A 21,570-nucleotide genomic window follows, 5' to 3' on the forward strand; every position below is an offset into this window, starting at 1 on the left:
GTGAGGAACACAACACAGTAGGGACTTGGGAAATATTAAATCATTATCATTAAAAAACACTTCCCATTCCACTTTGAGACATTTTATGAATGCACATGGGCGAAATATTAATTGCAGCAGAGGGAGTGTTGCTCAGGGGTGATAATGCCACCTGGCTTGAAGGCTTCCAGTGCAGCGTTTGAGGATTTTCATTTCATTCATCCTTCAGAGTTTGCCACGAGGTGTCTCTGAAGGTATGTTGATAAGAGGCAACTTACTGGACATTCTGCGTTGGATTAGAATTCCCTGCTTCTACTCTAAATTGCTTTGCGAATAAGGCAGTTTTGTTTTCTAGTCTAATCCTTTTCTAAAAGAAGGGAGAGTGTGTGACCAGCTCTAAGCCAACAGTTTTAGCCCAAGTAGATGCGATTCCCTATTTTTACCATCACTGACCCAATTAGGTAACCTAAGAATTAAGCTTAAACTGCTTTTCTTGTTGCTCATCTTTGGCTTCTAATAAGGAATCAGCAATATCTGGATTGAGAATCAAAGAACCTTTTATGCCACTTGAGATGATAACTACTTCATGGAATGCTTCCACTTGCTGTGTGATAGAGTGCAGGCACCCAGATCACAGCCTTAAGAAGCCGCCTCAGAATCTGCAGTGGCCCTTGAAGGAGGAAGAGGCTTGGGTGTCTGACTACCTGTGCTTGTCTCCTGCATCTGCCATTATCTTGCCGTGTGACTTGGACAAGTCACTTAGCCTTTCTGAACCTTAAAAACGTCTATTTCTGTAGAACAGGGGTCTGGAATAGATACATCCAAATTCATATTTCTATAAACCTGGATTACAGGCTATAGGCCTTCTGATTGAACTGGATCGTGAATTCTCTGAGAGCTTGTTTCCCTGTTGTATGGCTTCTTCCTTCATTTTACCCACCATCTTTTAGGTCCCATCTAGATGCCATCATATTTGGAAATTTTCTGAAACCCTCCAGTTACCCCATAACTGTCTTTTGTGCTCCCGTAAGCATTTTCTCTCTCCTGCCAGCATGCACATGTGTTGCCTGAGGGAGGAGTCATCTTCCTTCTGCTGACCACCACCCCACAGTTCTGAGGGCCACACCCAGGGCCAGCACTCTGTCAGCGTTTGATGGATTGAATTACACCTGATTATGGAACAAAACAAGGCCTCTGCCCAGTCGTTTGTTCTAGTTCTCACCTTCTAGCTGCTTTCCATGGTTCTTTTCCTCTCCCCTCTCCTGGATTCCTCTGGGCTGGAGTCTTTTTGTTTCATTCTGGGAAACCACTTCTATCTTTTCCTATTTTCTAACTTGTGAAAACACCTTATGATTGCCTCATGTTTCAAATCCTAGCGGTCACTATGTTGATATGTTGATAAGATAAGGATCATTTCGGAGGAGTTGTTCATTACAGTGTCAAATGTGGTTATAAATCACTGAAACTTAAGACTGAAAGGGGAGCCTAGAGAAACTTTTAGGGGGGTTAGCCCTCCACCCAGCACTAGAACAATCTTTAGAACAGAGGTTCCCAAATCTGCCTGGTGATCAGAATCATCACACACTTCAACCCTGACTCTGGAGATTCTCATTCAGTAGATCTAGATTGGGCCCAGCGATATGTCATATTAATAAGCATCCCGTGTACTTCCGATGGTCAGCCAAGACCAGGAACCACCATACTAGAACGGCTGACAGGTGGACGGACCGCCAGCTCCTGGTTTCATATCCGTTGCCACAGTGGGGGCCTCACTACCTCAAAAGATTACTAACCGTATTCAGTCAGTCTCTGGAAATGTGCCTTGGCTCTAAAATGCTTTAAATTATCGGTCGATTTAAAACCCGTATTTGTAGGTAAAACATAGTCATTTATTTAATGACTAGATTAAATCAGGTAGCTATTTTTAACAACTTGTTCTTGGCTATTTATGAATAGGTAGAATCATAGCTTGTGTGGGATACATTTATGCAGCTATTTAAAAATATCCGACTATAACTTTTAGTCTAAGTCAATCTCTATTCCTCTCTGCCTCATTTGCAAAGCCTCCTTTCAACTATTCTACATCCATTATTTAATCAATATTACTCTATTCTTTTCAAGACCTCAAACTACAATTTCAATTAAGGAGGCCTTTTCAGTCATTTCCACTGATGAATAATAAATAAATGCCAAATATCCATCTGTAAGGAGGCACTAGATTCCATCTTGAAACCTGATTTCCGACATCAGAGTGGCCTTAGCACTGACCACGTGGATCAGCTCAGTTTGGTGTTTGCGACCACAGCGGTTAGTGCCAGCTGCTCTGGCGACAGGGCATTCAAGGAAGACTGCAGAGGTGATGTGTTGCACCAAGAGCTGAAGGACCAATAGGAAGAAACCAAGTAAAGAGGAGAATACAGTTTTCTAGACCAAGGGTACAGCATATGCAAAGACCCAGAAAGACTAGACAGAACAGATTGAAACATCCTAGCTATGGTTTGCCCGATGTAGGAAAAACTGCATTATTTATGAGCTATGTCCAGCATTTTAGGTCTCAGAGTTTTCTTAACATCTTCTCCCAGAGTAACAGCTCTCATGACTTGCCTTATACAGAGCCTCCCTAGCAGGAGCACTGCTGTTTCTTGATCCACATGAGAGTTCAGAGAGGTAAGGACAGCATGTGGACCCATTTCCAGCACCTGAGAGGAGAGAATTGGCCATTGGAATCATGGTGGAGAGGAGAATTCCGTGTAATTTTGGCACAAAGGGTATTCAGTGTGGTCTAGTTCTCTCTCTCCCACTGGACTGAGGCCTAGTGATTACAGAGCAATGTAATCACTGCTAGAAATTGCTTCTGAGCACCCAGAGGTGTTTCCCTCATTCTCCCCGCAGCTCTCTGAGGTGACTGCCTTTCATTGTCTGCAGCCAGCGAGGCCTTGCGATAATGCGAGGCTGAGCGAATCTTCCCTGTAGAAGTACAATAGTGACATGACTTGTCTTTATGACTGTTTTCTGATAATGTATAAAGGGAAATGCAAGCCTCAGGCAGCAGTAGCTGGCTGAGTTCCAGAGCCAAAACTGAATAAAAAACTCAGTAAATACTTGGAGCCAGAAAAGCTGGAGGGGCTGGGCAGGGGCTGGGAAAGCTGAAAGCAGAGGAAGGGAAGGGGCGGGCATCTCTAGTAAGCAAATGGCAGGCTGTGAGCAAGACAAGGCAGTCCAGGAAACAAGACAAAACTGGGCCCACTTGCCTGTCACACAGACATTTTTGTGAGTACACTGGTTTGGTTGCAGCCACATAATATATGCTAATTGCTATATTTCCTTATTTATTTATTTATTTTTCCATGGGAAATACTCAGTTGGGAAGCTCTGAAACCAAAGAGGCAATGCAGACATGCTAGAATGTAGACATTATAAAAAGGAGAGGAGGAACAAAGGAAACGGAGGATCCAAATTTACAAAATGGCTTCGCTTTCTGCTAAATCTGTACCTCTCTTCTATGCAAGCCTTATGAAAAATAAACGAGCCAGAGGTATGATTTCCTGTGAGTGATGCTTTCTGCAGCGTCTGTCCCATTTTTTTTTTTTTTTTTTTAACTAGAAGCAAAAATTCCACCTCTGGAAAGAACAGAAAGTTAGCAAGATAAAATCCCAGAATAGTTATCAGATCTTCCAGTAAATATCAGTAAAGTGTGAGCTGGTTCTCTCTCTAGGACTTTTCAGGATAAGACACCTCTCTGTGTAGACCATAAGACTCGGATACAAACTGAGGAGGACACACAATTATTCCCACTTAATAATTATCCATTAATAAGAAACACTCAGAATATTTCTTTACCTGTCAAATCATGTAACTCCAGTATTCCATTAGCTACCCTTGGGTGACTGTCATTCTTTAAATCAAATAGAAACAGACTAACATATTAAAATAATAATTTCTCTAATGAAGCTTATCTAAGCACACATAGACATTTTATATTTGAAAAAATGGGCCAAGGAATAGAAATATATTTTTCTTCATCTTTGACATCAAAATCCCAGGGGTTGAAGTATTGTTAGGTAGACTTCTTATCTTCACCCCAATAACTCTTCACTTTTTTTTTTATAATTAAAAAAAAGAGGAATTTATTTTTTAAAGCAATTTAATAGACATGAGAAATTTAGGATATTTCATAATGAATCTGATTAGATTTGATAGAAAGCCAATGCAGTATTTTCCAGAACAGTATAGAAAACACATTAAAGCATCATCAACTTATATCTTTGAAGAACTGTGAGAAAAAACTAATGTAAATTTAAGCTTCTTGATGTTTAAAAATTCCTATACAACTTCTTGCACCAAATGAACCGTTTAGCCTCGATACAGAAAAGATACTGAATATGTAGTCAAGTGACCGTGGAGTGAAATCTATTTTATATTACAAAATCCTCTTCTGATCCGTTTCTCCCCACCCTGAGTCCTGGTTGTCTGAGGGCAGATTCCTTTTGTGAAGCCTGAAGTTGTAGGAGAAAGAGCATCTTCTTCATCTGGAGCTGGTATTTTGGTCAGATTTTGAATAGGAAGCCTCTCTCAGAGCCACGTTCCAGTGCTTGATGCAGCACAGCCCTCTGAAAGGGACGGCGTCCTACCCATTCTGTAACCTCTTCATTGGAAGCAGGTCAAGGCTTAATGGCTCTACACCTCGCCTAGTCTTGTACTGAAGGTTCCAGAAAAAACAATTAAGGAGAGAGCCAGGAACCTCTTCGTGCACTGTGCAGCCCCTGATGGTGACCAGCACGCTCCAGGCTCTGGCCTTGTGCATCACACTTCGGATGTAGCTGAGTGTTCTAGTCTCTTTTAGAAAAGATTCCCAAGCCTCAAACCTGACCCAGGACTCACGTCACAGTTTCCTTGGTTTTAGGGTCCGTGAACCAAGTCCTCTGTTTTTCCTCCTTTTAGGAGATGACAGCTTGGTTCTGTGGGCCAAGGTCTCCACAAGAGTTTCTGATAGCAGGGGCCAGGCTGGGTGTTGTGGGCCTAGGTCTTAAGACTGGTCTTTGTTACCAATTGGATGGTCTTGACCTTATGGGCCTGGGGCTGCCAACTAGTTCCTTTTAGGAGGGGTTCTCTTATCCTTGAAGAATCTGGCAGTCAGGAACAAATTTAGGTTCACTTCTGATTGGACCACTGAACCTCAGAAAACAGGTCAAGCACTGCTCACCAACCTTCAGCTCCCATCTCTGTCCAGTTCTTGCTGCTCCACCAAAGCCCTGTGCCAAGGAGGGCTCAGGCGGACTCAGCTCCTGCCTTTCTAACCCTTAAGTTTGAATCCTTGCATTATCCTGATGTCTGAGTTGAAATCGAGTCATAGTGCCTTCTACAACCTTAGCGTGCCGTCTCACCTTTCTAGCTTCTCCCGTGACATCTTCTACTCCAAAATAAATGGACGAACATTCGGTGTCGCTTTCTGGAGTGGAATCAGATGTTTTTCCTTTCAGTTATAGTCCAGAACTCCAATGGTGGAGCCTGATGCGGTTCATTCTGCAGAGCCACCTTACCTGCCAGTGTTTTTGCTGAAACAGAACGCACTCCCAAAGTACACTATTTTATTTGTGAGAGAGGAAAGAGTAATGCATTGTAAAGACTTTGCTTAGCATGCATATGGATAATTGCCTATATCCCAAGTATATAAATACATAAAAAAATGACCAATAGAGAAAAATGCAAGATAGGAATGTAGAAAATGATTTTATGAAAGCTAATTTTCTTATGAAAATTTTTCACCACAGAAATTAAAATCTGGAGATTTTCTTGAGCAAGTTTTCTCAAAGTCTCTAGTTTATTTGCCTTCCTCCCTGAACTCATTCTAAACTGGAATTTCAGTCTTTCTTAAAGAAGATAGAAGAGGATAGATTTTACTTGGCTTCTTGTCTGAATCACTTCTGCATCATAGGATTTGGACCTTTCTTTTTTTCAGGAGAGCTACTGTTTGTTCAGAATACATTTATCATGCCTTGAAAATGCCCCTCAGTCAGATTTGAGTTAAGTAAATATTAATTAAATATATGGTGCTGTACTCATTCCTTGTCCTACAACAAATTTTCTTAAATCTGCAGATATAGTTGTTCAACTACAATCTCCCAAAAAAGGACAAGTGTGGTATGGGGACATGCAGTGGCACCCCACTGATGGCTAGTGACCTTGTGAAGGTCTTGTAGTTGAATACAAAATAAAAATGAAATCTTCCTAATGATGTCCTATTTTAATTATTTTAGGAATCATAAGGGGTGCTGAATGACCAAAGGCAAAATTCATTTTACTTGTGAAAAAAACAAGCACAAACAACTCCTGACACTTTTGGACACTTTTTGCCCTAAGCACATAAACAGAGTTTATTTATATATGGCAGTGGTCTTTCTGCTAAGGATGACACAGACATGTATTTTTCAGATCCTGAAAGTAGATACCTGATTTGCTCACTTCTGTAGGCTGAATTATGTTAAATCCTACTTAGAAATTGAATGGGTGTTTGTTTGTAACTATGGATATCAATATTTTTCAGTTTTGTTTCACAAAAGACCATCAATACTTGAATGCCTATAGGTGGAAGACATTCTCATTTGGTTCCATGCAATGGCTCATATAAATTTAATGCACTTCCTCTAATTGAGTTATATGGTATATGGACCATGAATCACTATCAGAATTTGGGGGGAAGAGACAACTTTGGGAATTGAAGTGGACAGGGCGATACCTCCAGAAGAAATTAAATGTGAGGTGGACTTGTAAAGGATGGAGTAGATTTAAGTAGGTATGATGCCTTATGGCACAGTAAATGGCATTATCAAACTACACCCTTTACTTAAAACAACCTTTAAACAAACAATTCCACTGGGCCAAAAAGTGAATGCAATGACCAATTAGCATGAGTATTTGATATACTGAAAATTTAGATTACTTAGTGTGAATTAAGTGAATACATCAGTATTATAAATTACCAGCTTATTTCATGTAAATTAGTAATAGTATGACTCATTGAAATTGAAAGCTGTTAGGTGAGATGAAAAAACTCATTGGCTGACTTGAAAGCCAAGGACCTACATCCTACCATCCAAGTACGATTCTCCATTAGACCTGAGTCAGCAGTGAGCTGGTTTCCATACCTCTTTTTTCTCTAAAAACAAGAAATGATATGAAAAGTAGTAAGATAGTCAATTCTGTGTATGATGTTCCTAAGATAATACTAAATTAGTTTGTGTAATTGCTCCTTTTTGCCCTTCTATTAAATATTTTACTACTAAATGTGGGGTTTGGATTTTATTGAGGGAAGAGAGGTGAAGGATTTAGTTGGAGAAAGTTTTGATAAATTTTTCTTTCCTCTCTGCCCACCGAAAGGAGCTAGAACTACCCCACACATGGGCTCAGCATCACCTTTGACAGTCTACGAAGATACACCCATAGCAGTTAACCTGTCAAGACTTTGTTGCCTGGTCTTCTTCAATTTTTAGTCAATAGAACAAAAATATCTATCCAAAGCTTTATGTTCGTATATCTTATCCAGTCTTCAAAAATGGCACTCTTCTCTTGTGAGAACAACACGCAGAGTAGAAAAGGATAATGCAGAATAAAGGGGCCAGCGAGACTTCTTCTCCAATTAGAATAAGAAACGGAGCATACTAAGTAGGAAAACATCTGAGCAGGGATGCTGGTTCTTCTGGGGCTGTTTGTCAGAGCACAGCAAGGGATGGAGATGTGGTGGAGATCATGAAAGACTGGCTGGGAGCCATGAGTTTAAAGAAAAGACCTTTAAAAATGGAAACAGTGTGCTCCTAAGTTGGTCAAATGTGAGCAGAGTATCTGACTGAGAGAAGTGGAGGACCAGGCTCTAAGTGGAGCTTCACTCCATGTATCCGGTACATGTATCTGGTGTGCTGAGAATTGCCCTTCACCACTAGGAGAGAGAAGGCCCCACGTCACTGAGAACTGGGTGTACTTTTCTGGACAGCCCAAGCATGCACCAAGCCATGACTGGACAACACGGGCACAGTGGAAAGTGGAAATACACAGGTGCCGATTCCGTCAGCATGTGCGATGAGCCACCTCCACCTCCTCCTGCTGAATGAGGCAGTATATAAACAAACAAAACTAAAACACACAACAAAAATCGTAGCTCCCTTAAGTTGGGCTAAGCTTTTTGCCAAATACCTTTCCATTACTTGTTATAGATGGTGGCCCCTGAGGCACCACTTCAATGAAGACCAGATCTCAAGTCCCTTGAGCCTCATCCACCCTGATCAAGATCTTGACCTTAAGCAGTCCCTTCCTGGAAGATCAAGCTGATTGCTATGCCCCAGCCTGACCTGCCTCTGCAGCCAGCATTGCCCCCTTGGGACTTAACTGGGAAAAATCAACTCATGACATTTCTCCCTGGCCTGGGTCTGAGGGCTTCCAAGGGGTTGGTAATTATTAGATACTAGGTGTACTATTTGTTATGTCAGCTGTTTGTATTTTGCTTTTTCGGTTTCCTTTTCAGTAGCCAGTACCAAAAGGACTAATTTGATTTTTGTTTTTAAGGTAGCTGGCTTTGAGGGTGAATAGCGTGATGATTTACTTGTTCTGAACAGTAGCAGATGAGGGTGAAAGGTCCACTGTTTCTCTAGATTTGATCAATGGCAGGACTTTGATAGCAAATTAAATGTCAGATAAAACTGTCAAATGATTCTGAGAGTCGATACTTACTGGGAAAAGTTGTTTGAGCCTTTAATGATCATATTTGCTCCCAAGGGAAATAATTCTAGCAATATGTTCAGACATTAGGATACTAGTATATAAAAACAATGCGAGGATGATTGCCAATAAGGTCAGTTACTATGTTGTTATTGGTCAGTAGCATATTCATCATCTTTACTGTCTTGTTTCTTAAAGAAGGGACCACAGAACTATCAGTATCACCTGAGAGATTGCAGAAATGCAGTCTCAGGCCTTACTCTTGCTTCCTGAATCAGACCTTTTGAGGGGAGCCATGCAAATTTACACTTTTATTGAGCTCCTCGGGTGATTGAGAACTGCCAGCCTCGTCTTTTTCCACCAGGCAGATGTCTCCCAGAAAGAAAATAAAGCCATACCCACAGGCTAAGTAATGTATCAGAGCAGTGGATATATAGGTCAAAGTGAGAGTGTTTTGGGTTGAATTTTAAATGCAAGTATGAATTATTATTGGATTATTTAATGTCTTTGGAATATTGTGCCTTGAATCTTCTCTGTCAGAGGTGATTTAAGTTTGTGAATCAGGACTGCAGTGCTAGGTCACCTCAGGGGCTGGAGGTGAAGGTGAGCAGAGAAGGCATGGCACCATCACTTCTAACATGTTTTTTCTCCATCACCTTCCCAGGCTTTTTCCTGCTTTGCCCACCATTTAAATAGTGGTGTTTCCCAAGATTATTCTCAGCAAAAGGCTCGTTCTGCATTCTCCTAGAGCATCACCTAAAAATACACCAATAGCTTTTAGAGCTGTGCTTTCTGGCCCAAATCTGCCTGCTTATTGGACAAAGTCACCTGGATCTCCCACAGGGACCTCAAACTCAACATGCTCCAAACCAGACTTGTTCTTATCTGTCTGCCTCTCTCCCTTTTTAAATGGCTTATTAGCTAAGAGCTCGGACTTTCAGCACTGACCACCGAGTTTCCATCCTAGCTCCACTACATCCTCCCTTGGGCTGATGCTTAACTGCCCTGTGCCTCGTTTTCCTCATCTGTAAAATGGGACTATTAGCCCTCCTCATAGGATTAATGTGCAGATTAAATGCGATAACTGCACATCAAGAATGTAGACCAGTGCCTGAGCCAGGGCAGATATTCAGTATATCTTAGCCATTTTTATTATTCATTTCTTTATCAAATATTGATTGAGCTCCTGCTGTGTATCAGACATTACTTCTGACTTACATTTCCCAAATTAGACACTGTCAAAACTGCAAGTCTCCTTATTAAACTATTTCTCTTTCAAGATAGAGACAGCATCACATTCATGTTTTCTCTTTTTAAATTAAAAAAAAATTAATTTGAAATGTGGATTTGGGAATTATTTTGTTTTGAGAGGCATCTGTCTTGTGCCAGGTACTCTGCCAAATAGATGTTAGGTTAAACCATAAGATTGCCAGTATCAGCTTCTTTCAACCTCAGAGGAGAAAGCCAAACCTCAGAGGCAGGTAGTGGCCTGAAATAATTATTTCAAATTATTTTAATTACTTTTTAAATTGCAATAGACATTTAATATTAATTTCAGGTGTACAGCACAGTGATTAGACATTTATATAACTTAAAAGGGGATCCCCCAATAAGTCTTGCACTCACCTGACACCATACATAGTTATCACAATATTGTTGACTATATTCCCTAAACTGTACTTCAAGATTGTAACTGCCAATTTGCACTTCCTAATCTCTTCAGGATCTTCTATACCCAGCCCTTCAAACCCCTACCCATCTGGCAATCATCAGTTTGTTCTCTGTATCTCACTTTCATGTTTTAATCTAAATGCTAGTTTATGAAGATAGCACTGATTTGCCTGAATTAAACTCCAGAAAACTGTCCTTTATAAGAAATTCACATTGTCTAAACAAACAGGAAATACAGCATCTCTTAGGCAAAGGAAGACCAGTAAGATTTAAAAACGTTCTCCGCAAACTGTTCTGATCTCAAGAAAGTTAGGTCTGGTTGTTGAGTCATAAGAAGTGCTATTTTTGAAAGGAGATAACATTGGCAGTCTCATGGTTTAACCTGATATTTATTCAGCAGGGTACCTGGCACAAGATAGCTGTCTCTCGAAACAAACAAAAAAAAATCTCAAGTCTATATTTCAAATGCTGGGAGTAGTCTGTAGCACACTAAGGAAAATATATCTCTGGTAAATTTTATTTTTAATAAGTAAGAATTTGGACCTCATAAGCTCCTAAAACAATCTGAGAAGCATTGTGGGGCAGTGGCAAGCAAGATCAGAAGGCAGATGGATTAGATTTAAAACCTAGTTCAATAGCTTGTTTTATCTCTGTGATGCTGGGTAGGGCAACTCTTATTAAATAACCTGCCCCATCAGTTTTAATTTTCCAACCGTAAAAAGGGAATAATTATAAAAATTGATCTTTGTGATGCGCTAATGAGGTAACATGCAAATAAAAACATTTTATAAACCACTAAGTGCATCGCCTATGACAGGTAATATTGTTATTTTAGCACCCACCCCCAAATAGAACTGTCTACAATATGCATAGGAATTGCCTTTGGCAGCCAAACAAATAAAACAGTCGGTTCAGGTGACAGGCTGCTGCTTGCCTCTGAGGTTCTGCTTTCTCTTCTGTAAAGGGAGAGGAGAGAAAGGGGGATGGAATTGTTACCAGGGTGCCTTCGGATCCTCCTGTTCCAAGACATGAGAAGATGATGACTCCTTATCCCACAAGAGCGACAAGTTCTCATAAGGCTCTCGGGTAACACATTTCCTCCTTGACTGCCAGCCTTCTCGAATAAAGGCAGAAGAAGAGACTCCTTTATTGTGCATGAGGAGCATAAGTGTTTTTCTCTGTCTGCAGCAAGTTTTGTTTAGATAACAGGACACCTGTGCCTCCCACCTTGCCTTAGCCCCGAGGACCCAGTTCGTAGACTTGGAACACCACTATCGATGTTTAAATGAGTGAACACAGAGGACAAATAGATGATCTGTTTTTAAGGAAACCTGGAGTTAGGGGAGTTGGCTCCCCAACGGGTTAATACATCACCCTTCGCTAAATGTGCCTTTCTTCTTCTTATGTTTTTTTAGCACGTTGAAGAAACAACCTTTGAGTTATCACCCTCGGCTCATGCTGACATTGGGCACCTTTGTCTCTCCTTAGGGTTTCTCCAGGGAGCCAGACTTTCATCAGCACGATCTATGATATTTGTTTCTACTTCTTTCAGCTAGGGCGTAAAATAGAGAAAAAGAAAAAGGAAACACACTTCTTCTGCTCTCTAACACTTCTAACTTATGATGTCCTAGGTTCTCATTCCTCTGCCTTGAAGACTTTGAAAAAAGAGGGAAAAGTGGAGAGAACCGAAGAGAATGGGATTAGGTAGGAAAAAAACCTTGAAAAGAGGATTTACAAAGAGGGTGCAATGAGAACCCTGCGAAAGGAATTGAATCTCTTGTCATCTGGCACCCCTTTCCCCCACAAGTCCTGCTCCTAAGGTGAGCAGTTGGAACGAGAGAGGATGTGAAATGTTAAATGAGGCTCCTTCTACCACCAGAAGCAAAATGGGCCTGCCTGTCACCCGGAGCCTCAGTGTGTCTCTGCGCGCAGCAAACACGTTTGGGACAAGGAGAGAACCTCAGAAGTCTGGGAGGTGGGGATGAGGGTAGGTGATTTTTTTTTTTTTTCCGATCATCTACAAGTCAGGGAAACATGAAATAGAAGGTGACAGAGAACCCAAGAGGTTAGGATGGAAGGACTAGCAGACGCATGAAAACCAAACCAAATCAATGACTACGAAAAAGAAAAATACTTAAGTCCAGGAAATATACAGAAAAATAGGTATTGACCCAAATTCTGTAATAATTATCTATGACACAATAGATATCTAAGATTAAAAAAAAGTTGTCTAAATCTCAAGCAATGATCAAGCTATTAAATTAAAAGAATTTATTTACAACGTCTCCTGCGCTTGCTGATAATGAAATCTTAAGAAAATAAACAAAACACTGAAAATTTGGAGAATGATGTGACATGCCGGAACATGTATCAGAGATGAAACAAATGCAGAAACAAAAAAATTTATTTCCAACAGAAAAGAAACACCATTTCCAGGAATATCAGGGGGGATGCGGGAGAGAACTGGGCTCTGATTGTTCGGCCGAAACAAAGAGGGAATTGGCCTTGGGCTGCTTGTGGGAGGCCAGTGTGCCTGCCCGTTGGAGTGGGGAGTGATTCAGCAGGCATTGGCTGACCAGTGGCTGACCCAGGCTGCATGTTTACCTCTTACAAAGGGGAATCTTGGCATCATAACTTGAAAACCTTTATTTTGGACGAGGGCGGATCAGGAAAAGATGGAGAAAAGAATAGCGTTGTGGCCTTGGCCATGAGTGGCCGTGTGGAGCATGACACGGGTCCTAGTTCTGCTTTCCCATCCTGTCTGTGAGGCCTTGGATAAGTCACTAGACCTCAGATCTTTGGTCCATGAAAAAGAGATACTAGTACTTGTTCCCACAACTCTACAGGAATATTAGGAAGATTAAACAAGGTACCACCTGAAGAACAAAATGCTTTGAAAACTGAAAAGCACACTAAGCTCGTAAGGGTTTCCCGCCTGTTTTCTTATGATGGGCCCTCTGGTGTGAAAAGAATTAGGTGCTATCACTAACCTCTTTCATGTATTTGCCTGGTATTTAGGGATTATTTTGATCCAGGTAGGATAGCGCAGAACACACGGAAGGTGCTCCAACATGTGTGTGACCTGAAAACCAGCATGCTTCTGCCATCTTTCTACCTATGTTCCCTGTTGCCTCTGGGACACACAGCCTAGAAAAGGGTCCTTTTCCCAGCCTCAGGCTGAGGGCTGCAAGAGTTAGATAGATGTGATGGATGAGCAGGTTGATTTTGATATGCGAGGGCCCCTGGGAAATCAAACTCCCTCTAACATTAGGAATTTTATTTTTCCGGAGTGGGAATCCGTACACTCTCCCGGTAACTGCTGGCTTTCCCTGTTCTCTGCTGACACTGTCAGTCATGTAATCAAGAGATACCAAGTCTCCCAGCATCTGTGTATTCTCAAAAGTGTCTCAGTGGCAGGTGCAAGGGACTGGGTTATCTTGCCTTGCCTCATGGTCATATTCTCCCTTAAGTTTGAGGTGATTATTTCTTCCAGGGAACAAGGGGAGGCTTCTGTCAGCCCAGGCTCCTCAGCCCTCCTCCTGGATCCCTCCTCTGAGCCATTACTCTAGGTGTCCTAGGAAAGACATCTGCTGATTGTGGCCTTGCAGAAGCACTGTTACCACGTCCACCCCGTATGTCTCTGTCTCTCTGTCTCTCTGTCCCCCCGCCCCACACTGCCTTTCTCTCTCTTTTTCTAGCTTAGAGATGATGAGGTGGGAAGGAAACAGGGAGAACCATCAAGGCTCTTGGGGACCAGCCTTGGTGCTGCTTGTGAAGCTTCCTGACTTGCTCCTACCCTCCACTCCCTCTGAGGAGGAAGCCCAGGAGACATCTTCCCACCAGGCTGAGGCTGGGCCTGGGGCCTGCTCTGGGCCAGTGTTGGTTGTGAGAGGTAGAAAGGACAGCTGTGAGGGCTCTGGAAGAAGGAAGATCTGCTAGAAAATTGCTGATACAAGCATCTCCCTTCCTTCCTCGCCAGCAGCTTTTCTCTTCAATCTTCTCTCATCTTTTAGCACATTTACTTTACATTATTATGTGGATTCCTGCAGAAAGGGGGCCTGGATGTTCTTCCAAAGGAACAGCTGCTATGAAAAGCTGCTTGGGAGAGTTGTTGGTAATTAATTGTTAGTTCCTGCATTGAGTACCTTTTATTTCTTGCTTTCATCCATTTAGCTAAATTGTAGCCTGGGGAGTGTTTTTTACATATGGGGTTCAAGGCCAGAATTTTCCTCTTTGCAAATCCACTTTGGGGAAAAGGTAGAGTTGAGGAACTCTCACTGCTCTCATTTTCTCTTTCCTCCCTCCCTCCCTCCTATCCTTCCACCAAAAACAGACTTTAATACTTCGGGCCTTTTCTTGATCTACCGACCCTTACTTTTAGCTAAATAATCCCAGTCCTTTATCCCACACATTTCCCTTCCCTTTCTAACTCTAGAATCTTCTTTAGCCCTCTCTAAGATTTATGCTTCTTCACATTGGAAGATTTTTTTAGTGCTGAATCACAATGTCAAATGCCTTTGCCAAAAAAAAAAACCCGACCAAACAAAAAAAACAAACCCACTCTGGTTTTTACCTGGACAAGGAGCCAGAGTTTATGGGTTGAAGGTGGGGCATTGGTGGCCATGGTGGAGCAAGCGGCAGAGATGGGTGGGCACGAGGGCACTGCCTCAGTCCTGGTTACTGGTCCATTGTGTCTGTGACTCACTGTTGTCTCCCTTCCATCCTGAATAGATAGATACTGAAAGCTTTCTTTATTCTCCAATTTCTATTTCTGGGTTATGCTTGCAAAGTGTTCCTTTTTTTCAAGAAAAAGGAGTTACAGAAATGAAGTCCTGGATTGTGATCACTAATGGAAATAGAAATTCAATATTTATCTCCAAGACATACAGAGTTATCATCCACTTAAAGATAATTTAAAAGGTTTAGCATTACTAGTTATTATTTTCCTCGAGGGTTTTCCTTCATCTCAGCACTGCTGGGACGTTAGGTCTAGCATACTGTCCTTTGCGCTAGGCTGTTTCATTCTGCGGCTGCCTAACTGGGCTGAGACTGCTTTGGGTGTTGCTCTGGCCCCAGCAGAGTTGTTACAGCCTCGTTGGCCACTGTTTTGGGAGCCACTGTTTTGGGACCCGTGCGTGGGTCAGCTGTGTGCAAGAGAGAAGGTTCTGAATTTTATGGGGGTTTGGTTGTGGCTGTGCCTCAGCAGTGGGTGTCTTTGAATTCAGCCGTGGTAAGCCTCTTCATAAACCAGCAGAGAGAAAGAGAGAGAGTGTTTAGATGAATATTAAATTGTGGCGAGAAGACCCCATAAGCATCCTATAAATTATTTAAAAGGTTTCAGAGTCACCTGGAAATAGTAAAACATAAACCACTAGAATAGCCCAACTTTAAAAGACACATAGGTTCAACGAATCGGCCAGATTTTCAAAAAGGAAGAAAGTCCCAGCAATAGCTGAAAAATACAGGCTTATTTGAGCTTCAAGCATGGCCTTTGGGAGTGCACAGACAAAAGTCTCATTGTCTGCCAGGACCCTGCTCCTTCAGGGGGTCCCCAGACCATCCTCTGTTGTTTCTAAGGTGGAGCAGACCCTTTTTTTTTGTTGTGTTGTGTGACAGTCCCCTCCATGCCCTCTCCCTGACCTCCCAGGATGGCAGGATGGAGCCTTCGCAATTACAGAGTTTGTGGGGAGCCCTCGAAGACTTTGTCTTATCAAAGCCATAGTGACAACCATTCCATCTCAAGCCCCCGCTTTTGCATCCCTCAGACCAATGCCGAGGAGAGTTAACTATTCATCGGGCTGGCTAGTGGTTCCCTTGTGGGCTGTTTCTGGAGAATGCAGACTATAATGGTAGAGACAGAGAGGCTGCAACCGTGAAGTCTTTCTTTCCTGGGAACTTCTTTTCTGAAGCAATTGAATGAGACCTTTGCAAGCGAGGGTGGTGGCCTCCCCTTCAGAATGCCTGGCCCACTTCCCAGTGTGAAACATTCCCCAAATATTCAACTTTGTGAGCGTCCCAGCCACCAGAGCTCAGAGCCGCCCGCTGCCAGAAGAGCCGGCATCCCGCGGGGACCCTGGGGATAGGGGCCTGGCGCTCTGGCCCCACAGGCAGGCCCTGGGTTTGCCAGATGCCAGGAAGGCCCGGCCCCTGGTTACGTCGTCAGGGGAAGAATCTGGCCAACAGTCTGGCTGTGACGAGAGCTTGAAGCTTCTCTCTCTCTCTCTTTAAATCCCCTCCTTCATTCAAATCCAATCCTATAAAAAGGCTTTTGTTAAAGGAGCAGCCATGGCATCTTGGTGCACGTCTTTGTCGTTGCTGTCAGTATTTCCAGAGATGGACAAAAAGAACATCCTTGGTTGAATTCCTGAGTAAACAGTCTGAACACAGACTTGGAAGGAGTAGAGGTAAACACTGTCACATGGCATTTGTTTTGTTTGCAAGTGATGGAGCCACAGAGGAAGGGGACTTCTTGTGGATGGTAAGAAGTGCCCTGCCAAGGAGTATCCAGGGAGGGGCACGTTGGGTGGGCCAAAGCGCAGGCTGGTCCAGCCGTTGTTGCTTAGATGTGCATCTGGAAGGATGCAGTTAGCAAGGTTGCCACGTTATGTAGATCACGTAACGAAAGAAAGGGGCTCTGATTCCTCCACCATCTCTAGGGGAGGGAGCCAAGCCTGCTTTTGCCGGTTCCTCCAGCATATAGTCATGACTACAGTCACACATGGCAACGTGCTGCCTGAAAGCAGTCATGTTGAGAGTGTGATCAAGGAAATGACTGTTCGCTCTTTTTGGTCTTAAGCTTTTGCTTAATTTTGTCTCAACTTAGTGCCTTTGAGGTCTTTGTTTCAAGGAGGCCACTGATAGAAGTTACTTAGAAAGGGGATGGTTTTCTGTGTTTTGCTGATTGTCATTTCATCATTTGCTTATTCAATTTAATGTTCTTTTGCTTGAGATTTAAATGCATATGGTTATCAAAAGCTAAAACAACCAAGCTAAAAAGCAATGTCCCACAAATTACAGATTCTGGCATTTATAATAAACGAATATTCTTTCCTATGGCTGAGTTGAATTATTTTTCTTGAGGCACAGTCCTTTGCCTGCTCAAACTATGAGACATTGTTCTATTTTGGAGTTTCTTCATTTTCAGGCATTGGAAACAAAGAATCATACACTTTCTCTTAATTTTATGTGGGTGTTCTGCCACCTTTTTTTTTTCTTTTTGCCAATATTCTTCTAATGCTTTCTGACTTCTTTAAGCACATCTCTGATTTTAATCCTCTGGATTTTCCCCTAGCTTTCCCTCGGCATTCAATGTCTGTGCCTTGTCTGTTTTTCCAAATTCTAGTCCTAGTTACCAGCTCCATAGAACGATAAAATGAAGGACTCTAGAGTCAGGAGACCTGGGTTCAAGTCCTGGCTTAACCACTTACTAGTTGTGTGACCTTGGGCTAGTTAATTCCCTTCTATAGACCTCATTGTCCTCCTAGTAACAGGAGACAGTCATAGTACCTATATTATAGAGCTCTTCTGGAGATCAAGTGAATTAGCACATGTGAGGTGCTTAGAACTGTGCCTGACACCATTATTTTTCAGTTTGGGCTACTTCCATGTCTAACATGGGGTTTACTGGTAAATATTAGCTTAGGAAAGATAAGATAATGGAGGAGAACAGGCTTGATGATACACTGGTGATATTTCAACATGTTGCTGTTTCCATAGTGCTTCTGGTCCTTGATGATATAAAGGAAAAAAGCCCTAACTAAGCTGTGTACCCTGGACTGCTTTTTTTAAAACCTCTTTATTGAGATTACAATTCACATACAGTTCAGCCATTTAAAGTGTACTGTTCAGTGGGTTTGGGTATATTACACTATTAATTTTTTAAAGTTCTGGTAAAATATACAGAAAACATAGAATTTGCCATTTTAATCATTTTAAATGTACAATTCAGTGGCATTAATTACATTCACAATATTGAACAACCATCACCTCTATTTCCAAAAATTTTTCATCATCCCAAACAAACTGTACCCATTAAGTAATTACTTTCCATTCCCTCTCTTCCAGCCTCTGATAACTTCTAATCTGCTCTCTGATTCAATGAATATATTTATTTTAGATATGTAAGTGTAATTATGTTTTGTGCCTTGCTTATTTCACTTAGGATAAATTTTAAGTGTTCCTGTATGTTGTATGTATCCCAGCTTCATTCCTTTTTATGACTGTGTAATATTCTATTGCATGAATATGCCATATTTTGTTTTGTGCATAGGTAAACATTTGGGGTTTCTCCACCTTTTGGCTATTGTGAGTAATGCTCCAGTGAACATTGGCACATAAGTATCTGTTCAAGTCCCCGCTTTTGCCCACCTAGGAGTGGAATTGCTAGGCCATATAGTAATTCTATTTTAACTTTCTGAGGAACTACCCAACCATTTTCCTAGAAAATTGTTTTTTGGTCATTTTCTCATTTTGTATTTCTCTCCATGGGTATCTGCCTTCCTCAGATTCTATTCCATTTCATCTTGTTTCATTATATTTCTAAGCAGCAGACTTATTCTTCTGGTTTACCCTCCCAACAACGTGTCTCCCTCCCACACGTGTCCTCTGTCCCTCATAGACTGACAAGGCCCATATCACTCACGCTGGCCACACGTTGCCTGACTGCTTTCATCTCATTGTTCAAGGAGAGGAGGCCTCAGTCCACTTTAGCTGGCGATGGTTCCAGCCACATTATATTCCTAAAACCTCTATGGCATAGGAAGTCGGGGATGTGGAGCTAAAGGCCCTGCAGAATTTCAGCTCTCCTTAGACAGGCTTCTTCCTTCCCACAACACCTTGCTTTGTTGTTCCCCATCAACTATGCTTGTCTTTAGGGGAGAATTTGGCCGCCCTGTCCAGCGGGAGAGTGGTTCTCCACTTTTCATTTGCTCACAGTTTTTCCACTTCTCCATGAGCAAGTGAATTAATTAATGAATACCCCAACAGACTGTAAGCCTGCCTCAGACAGCCATTCTGCTTGTTGGGCTAATTGTTAGCCAGGGTTTCTGGATGTCATTCATTTCACAATAAGGCCCCTAATTAATCTCAGCACCGTTCTCACCAGAAGAAAGGCCGATAGGGAGAAACATCCCCAATTACCATGAGAAAGGAAATGTCAAGAGCCCCATTGAGTTTTCCTGGCATCCACCCCTTGTCTCAGATGAAAACTGCCTTTAATGCACAGAGGCAGACTGGCGATCAACCATGAAAACTAGGGGGTTATGAGAACGTGAGGAGCCCCAGACCCAGTTCTGGGAGAAACCCGCCGGGGTCCGCACACTCTCGTTTAGTAACACCAATTGTGTTTCCCGAGGTGGTGTGGAGAGTCCTGTGCTGTGTGCCTCATCAGAAGCAGGCCGGGCAGTTTTAATCCGGAAAAGCTAAAGGTCACTTCTTTTGTCTGTGTTTTTGTGCCCGCAGGACAAAAGATCCTTCATCACCGAAGTGACGTTTTAGAAACAGTGGTCCTGATCAACCCTTCAGATGAAGCGGTCAGCACTGAGGTAAGCATTCAGCTCTGCAGCATCTCGGGCAGGCCCTCACACAGTGGGCAAGACAAGCTGATTGGAGGCACTGGGGCAGATGTCAGGAGAGGGACGCAGGAAAGAAAAGTTATCGTTTCACGATGCTTCCTTACCCCTAGTCAGTGGCTGGTTCTCTGCGGTCAGGTGCGTGGCCTCTGGTGCCGGACTGCCTGGAACCTGTCACTTATTAACTGGTAGCCTTGGGCAAGTTGTTTACTGTCTCTTTGTCTCAGTTTCCACCTATGTGAAATGGAGATGGTAACAGTGTTTACATTTAATGTTCATATTTAATGTTGTGCTTAGAAATGTCAAGTGCTTAGAACAGAGCATGGCCCATGACAACTGCAACATAAATGTTGGCTGTTCTTATTACTGATGTTATTATTACCATTGTATGATATTGCCAGAGAGTAACCGGGTATTTCAGAGCCCATTGTAAAATAAGAACTTGGCTGGAGCCAAGAATCCTTGGTCATCCGGGCCAGAGGAGTTAATATACTTCCATTTTCTACTTCCTTTCTTACCTTTTGGCACCCTTGAGATTGAGTTGCTTCTTGGTCATTAGTGTAGCCACAGTCCCTGGCGGGGAGGGGGGCCCTTTATCCCAAGTGTCTTTTCGGCCCACATTTTGAGCATCTCTATGACTACAGCCTGTTTTTTAAATTGAGATATTTTACATACCATACTATTCATATACTATAAAATCTATCTTTTTAAATAAAGTGTGCAATTCAGTGGGTTTTAGTATGTTTACGAAGTTGTGCAACTATCACCACTATCTAATTCCAGAACATGTCCATCACCCCCCAGCCCCTCCAAAAACTCTGAACCCATTAGCAGTTATTATCCATTCCTCCCAGCTCCTTGCAACCAATAACCTAGTCAGTGGATTTGCCTCTATGGATTTGCCTCTTCTAAATATTTTGGATACTGGGAATCATACTATATGTGGCCTTTTGTGTCTGGTTTATTTCACTTAGCATGCTGTTTTCAAGGTTCATTCACATTGTAGCATATATCAGTACGTCATACATTGTAACATATATCAGTACATCATTCTGTTTTATGGCCGAATACTGTTCCATTGTACGGAGATACCACATTTCATTTGCTCATTGATGGACATTTAGGTTGCTTCCATTTTTTGGTTATCCTTATGTAGCCTGTTTTGATGCCACTTCTGCCTGCTCTGCTCCAGGTCAGCAGGACCTCTCTGATAATCCATTCAAGCATAAAGTTGAGGCACGTGATGGGCTAGTAATCTCTCTGTGACTAACAAAATCAGGAAGGAAATACAATTTGAAAAACGCTGGAAGATTAATATATGTCTAGGCAGACTGCGTGGAACAGCTGTGAGAAATGGAAAGGGAAAAAAGGAATTTCTTTAAGGAATTGTGACTTGCCTGTGGAGCAGATGGGGCTAGTATGTGTACTTTGGTATGTATATGTTTCCTTGATTAGACTGTGGGGTTTTGAGGGGCAGTGGTTCCTTGTGGCCCATTTACTTTTGTGTTCCTCTCTCAGTGCCGAGCATGATGCCTGGCAGTCAGTTGGTGCTGAGCACAATTGAGCTAGAATGAATACCTTGGTGCTTAGAGCGGGCCTCTGTTGAAGGGCAGGCTGGCATCCTGCCCCTTAAAAAGTACAC

General features: G+C 42.3%; 1 protein-coding gene across 3 annotated transcripts in view; it reads left to right on the plus strand.

Moving 5' to 3' along the window:
- The window catches only part of MAP1B (microtubule associated protein 1B), a 93,450-nt gene that overhangs the window by 47,538 nt on the left and 24,342 nt on the right, over positions 1–21,570 (plus strand). The window contains exons 1-2 of one of the 3 annotated variants that reach the window (XM_039870171.1): positions 16,490–16,763; positions 19,819–19,901. Coding sequence is in view for 1 of the 3 variants with exons in the window: in XM_039870169.1 (XP_039726103.1) it covers positions 19,819–19,901 (83 nt within the window). In the remaining 2 variants the exon portion in view is untranslated. Of the gene's footprint in view, positions 1–16,489; positions 16,838–19,818; positions 19,902–21,570 lie in introns of those variants that run through there. The other 2 variants (XM_039870170.1, XM_039870169.1) reach the window with 2 other exon arrangements.

Source organism: Pteropus medius, unplaced genomic scaffold (assembly GCF_902729225.1).
Source record: "Pteropus medius unplaced genomic scaffold, Ma_sr-lr_union100, whole genome shotgun sequence".
Classification (NCBI taxonomy): domain Eukaryota; kingdom Metazoa; phylum Chordata; class Mammalia; order Chiroptera; family Pteropodidae; genus Pteropus; species Pteropus medius.